We start from the raw sequence: 4,630 nt of genomic DNA, 5'->3' as shown, positions 1-4,630 counted from the left end.
GTATTTGCTCACTCTTCCTGGGAAGTTTACGAGGAATGTGCTGGAGCGAAGTAAGAACACTAACCTCACTTGAGTGATTTCTAACCACTGAGATTCCAGTGGAGGTGCAGGTGGTTCTCTCCTGTTTGGCTCTACAGAGTGCTTTTTTGTATTATGTGCTTTAGATGCTTTGCAATTCTCGTGTCGGTTCCGACTGGGCATTCTGTATTCATGTATCAGCCTGTGATGGACAAATGGTAGGTGTTTGATTGCCAGCTCATAAAATTTTATTCAATGATTTTCTGCTACTTTTCCTGTGGTGTAAGGAAATCCTGAACTGCGCCAATTCGTCCCAGGACTAGTTGTGTCTCTGGGGACTTAAACAGTTTCTAGAGTGAAGTGAAGGGCATTTTTCCCCTATTTCAGTGGTTGGGATATACGCTGGGATGTAGGGAGACAAAAAAGTTGAACCTCATTATGGTTTCATTATGAAAGAAATATTTTTATTACCTTAGTGAGTATATTTCATTCAGTGTTATTCTTAGATAATTCAGCATAGGAATTAAATAAATCACATCTCTGAATATTGATTGTAGGCAAATTAATTTTCCTTTATTTCTAAGTGTCTTTTATGAGTAAGGATTCTCCAGAGAAATACAAACTATGGAACAGAGGGGCAGATAAGTGGCAAGGGGGAGAGAGAGGAAGGGGAGAGAGAAACAGGGAATTAATTTTAAGGAAGAGGAGTGGCCTTGTCGTCCGCCTTTCTCTTCTCCTTGCGTTGACGCCGCCCCTCTCTCGTCAGCCTCCGGCCCGCCGGCTCCTCAAACCCGAACACCATGCCTTCAATAAAGTTGCAGAGTTCTGATGGAGAGATTTTTGAAGTTGATGTAGAAATTGCCAAACAGTCTGTGACTATCAAGACCATGTTGGAAGATTTGGGGATGGATGATGAAGGAGACGATGACCCGGTTCCTCTACCAAATGTTAATGCAGCAATATTAAAAAAGGTCATTCAGTGGTGCACCCACCACAAGGATGACCCTCCTCCCCCTGAAGACGATGAGAACAAAGAAAAGCGAACGGATGATATCCCTGTTTGGGACCAGGAATTCCTGAAAGTTGACCAAGGAACACTTTTTGAGCTTATTCTGGCTGCAAACTACTTAGACATCAAAGGTTTGCTGGACGTTACGTGCAAGACTGTTGCCAATATGATCAAGGGGAAGACTCCTGAGGAGATTCGCAAGACCTTCAACATTAAGAATGACTTTACTGAAGAAGAGGAAGCCCAGGTACGCAAAGAGAACCAGTGGTGTGAAGAGAAGTGAAATGTTGTGCCTGACACTGTAACACTGTAAGGATTGTTCCAAATACTAGTTGCACTGCTCTGTTTATAATTGTTAATATTAGGCAAACGTAGACAAATGCAGCAGCAAATCATTTGTTTTAGCAGAATATTGTCCTCACTGCATGTGTAGTTTGAGTACAGATTCCAAACCCGAGTTTCTTCTAGTATGATTGAAAGTTCCTGTTTACTTTGCTCTGAATAAAACTGAACTGTGGGTCCTCGATAGAAAGTGGCATCTGGGGCTTCCTCTCTTCTCGCAGAGTGATTGCTGCCTAGTTTATTGTCCAGTTAAATTGAGTGATCTTTTAAAAGTTGGCATTGTAAATAAAACAACTTCCAAAAAGTTTTCTGAAATAGAATTAAAAACATATTATCTTTATTCATGAGTTGGAAACTGGAAAGAGGCTACTTGAAACAAACGTTGTGAGTGGGCCCATTAGGATGTCTTTCAGCTGCACGGTCAGTCGGTACCACTGGCACTGGTCAGCTTGTGGGTAGCAGGGCTCCCTTACTTGGATCTGAGGACTTTTTCTTATTTTTAATCCTCTCAGCTTTGAGTAGATTGCCTAGAAGACAGTTACTACCTGGTTTGTGGTTTTGGGGGTGGGGAGAAATGTAACTAGACAGTTTGTTAGCTTTTCAATTAAAAAAGACACTTAATTCAAAAAAAAAAAAAAAAATTTTAAGGAAGAGGCTTGTGCTTATGTGGGCTGATAAGTCAGAAGTCCATTGAGAAATGTGGTTCTTACTCTACAGTCAGGAGAGAAGCAACAAATAATAAGACCTATTCCCCAAAACATGACATACACACATATACTTTTACTTTGTACTAACTATAAGTCTTACAAGGCATTTTCTTTTGAATCTGTCATAAGTTTGTCAAATTCTAAGCCCAAAATTCCCTAAGATTCAAAAATGCATTTTTTTTTCTATTCTCTTTTTTGTTTTTGTCTTCTCAGCAGTACTATTGCAGCAACAATCTGCTGCCAATCGTGGCTGTTTTCCAGGCAATTTATCCATCTTTTTGTCTTTCTAGACTAAATAAAACAAAATTTTCTTGGAGGCTGTTGAAATATACAATTAAAAATACAAGCAAAAGAACATCTTAAAGCATCCGTTCAACATAGACATTTATGTGATGATGATATTTCCATTGCCAGTGTATGAAGACTTACACTGAGTATTACTGTAAGAGCATCAATGTAGGGACATAAATATTTTCTGTCACATGTAAATTTATGCTCCACAAACCTTTACTAAACAATGTGGTACTAATGCAAGAGATTAACAAGCAAGATAAAAATCTTGGACAACTTAAAAATCGTCACACTGATGGGAATGGGAACAGTCTGTCCAGCAAGAAAAATGGATTATACAGAATACATGAATTTTAACAAAATGGTTAATTATAATGTATCCCACATCTTATTAAAATTTTTATTAGTAAATCTAAACAATATCAGTTATTAGCTGTTTCAGGGAATAACTTTTATTGTTCTAGATTCTAAATAGTGTTAGTGGCAATTTTCTTTCTTTAATAATAAGTAATGATTATCAAATTCAAACATTTTATGACTTTTCATTTCATAACTACTTTTTTACCATGAAAATTAAATCTAAGAAGTCTCAATTTTAGAAGTATTTTTTTTTTAACTTTTATTTAATGAATATAAATTTCCAAAGTACAGCTTATGGATTACAATGGCTTCCCCCCATAACGTCCCTCCAACCCGCAACCCTCCCCTTTCCCACTCCCTCTCCCCTTCCATTCACATCAAGATTCATTTTCGTTTCTCTATATATACAGAAGATCAGTTTAGCATACATTAAGTAAAGATTTCAACAGTTTGCTCCCACACAGAAACATAAAGTGAAAAATACTGTTTGAGTACTAGTTATAGCATTAAATCTCAATGTACATACAGCACACTAAGTTCAAAGATCCTACATGAGGAGTAAGTGCACAGTGACTCCTGTTGTTGACTTAACAGTTTGACACTCTTGTTTATGGCCTCAGTAATCACCCTAGGCTCTTGTCATGAGCTGCCAAGGCTATGGAAGCCCCCTGAGTTCACTGACTCTGATCATATTTAGACAAGGCCATGGTCAAAGTGGAAGTTCTCTCCTCCCTTCAGAGAAAGGTACCTCCTTCTTTGATGACCCATTCTTTACACTGGGATCTCACTCGTGGAGATCTTTCATTTAGGTTTTTTTTTTTTTTTTTTCCCCCAGAGTGTCTTGGCTTTCCATGCCTGAAATACTCTCATGGGCTTTTCAGCTGGATCCACATGCCTTAAGGGCTGATTCTGAGGCCAGAGTGCTGTTAGGACATCTGCCATTCTATGGGTCTGCTGAGTATCTCACTTCCCATGTTGGATCATTCTCTCACTTTTTGATTCTATCAGCTAGTATTTGCAGACACTAGTCTTGTTTATGTGATCCCTTTGGTTCTTAGTCCTATCATTATGATCAATTGTGAACAGAAATTGATCACTGGGACTAGTGAGATGGCATTGGTACATGCCACCTCGAAGGGATTGAATTCGAATCCCCTGGTATGTTTCTAACTCTACCGTTTGAGGTAAGTCAGCTTGAGCATGTCCCGAATTGCACATCTCTTCCCTCTCTTATTCCCACTCTTATATTTAACAGCGATCACTTTTCAGTTAAGTTTCAGCACTTAAGAAGAATTGTGTATTGATTACAGTATTCAACCAAAAGTATTAAGTAGAACAAACAAAAAAAAATACTAAGAGGGATAACATATTAAGCTGCTCATCAACAGTCAGGGTGAGGGCTGATCAAGTCACCGTTTCTCATAGTGTTCATTTCACTTTAACAGGTTTCGTTTTTGGTGCTCAGTTAGTTGTCACCTATCAAGGAGAACAAGTGCTATTTGTCCCTTTGGGATTGGCTTATTTCACTCAGCATAATGTTTTCCAAATTCCTAACAGGGATCACTTTTCAGTTAAAATTTAAACACCTAAGAATAATTGTGTGTTAATTACAGAGTTCAACCAATGTTACTAGAACAAAAAAAATACTAAAATGGATAAAGTATTACATTGTACATCAACCATCAGGACAAGAGCTGATCAAGTCACTGCTTCTCATAGTGTCCATTTCACTTCAACAAGTTTCCCCTTTGGTGCTCAGTTAGTTTTCGCCAATCAGGGAGAACATATGATATTTGTCCCTTTGGGACTGGCTTAATTCACTCAGCATGATGTTTTCCAAATTCCTCCATCTTGTTGCAAATGACTGGGTTTCGTTGTTTTTGACTGCTGTATAGTATTCTAT

At 38.2% G+C, this 4,630-nt stretch overlaps 1 protein-coding gene across 1 annotated transcript; it reads left to right on the top strand.

Moving 5' to 3' along the window:
- Positions 1-720: 720 nt before the first annotated feature.
- Positions 721-1,696, top strand: LOC138849161 (S-phase kinase-associated protein 1). The gene has a single exon (XM_070071513.1). The coding sequence runs from the start codon at positions 819-821 to the stop codon at positions 1,308-1,310; it is 492 nt and encodes a 163-aa protein (XP_069927614.1). The 5' UTR covers positions 721-818; the 3' UTR covers positions 1,311-1,696.
- Positions 1,697-4,630: the final 2,934 nt, after the last annotated feature.

The sequence above is a fragment of the Oryctolagus cuniculus genome, chromosome 3, assembly GCF_964237555.1.
Source record: "Oryctolagus cuniculus chromosome 3, mOryCun1.1, whole genome shotgun sequence".
Lineage (NCBI taxonomy): Eukaryota > Metazoa > Chordata > Mammalia > Lagomorpha > Leporidae > Oryctolagus > Oryctolagus cuniculus.
Note: the sequence above shows the minus strand (reverse complement) of the source record. Positions and strands in the feature narration are given on the sequence as shown.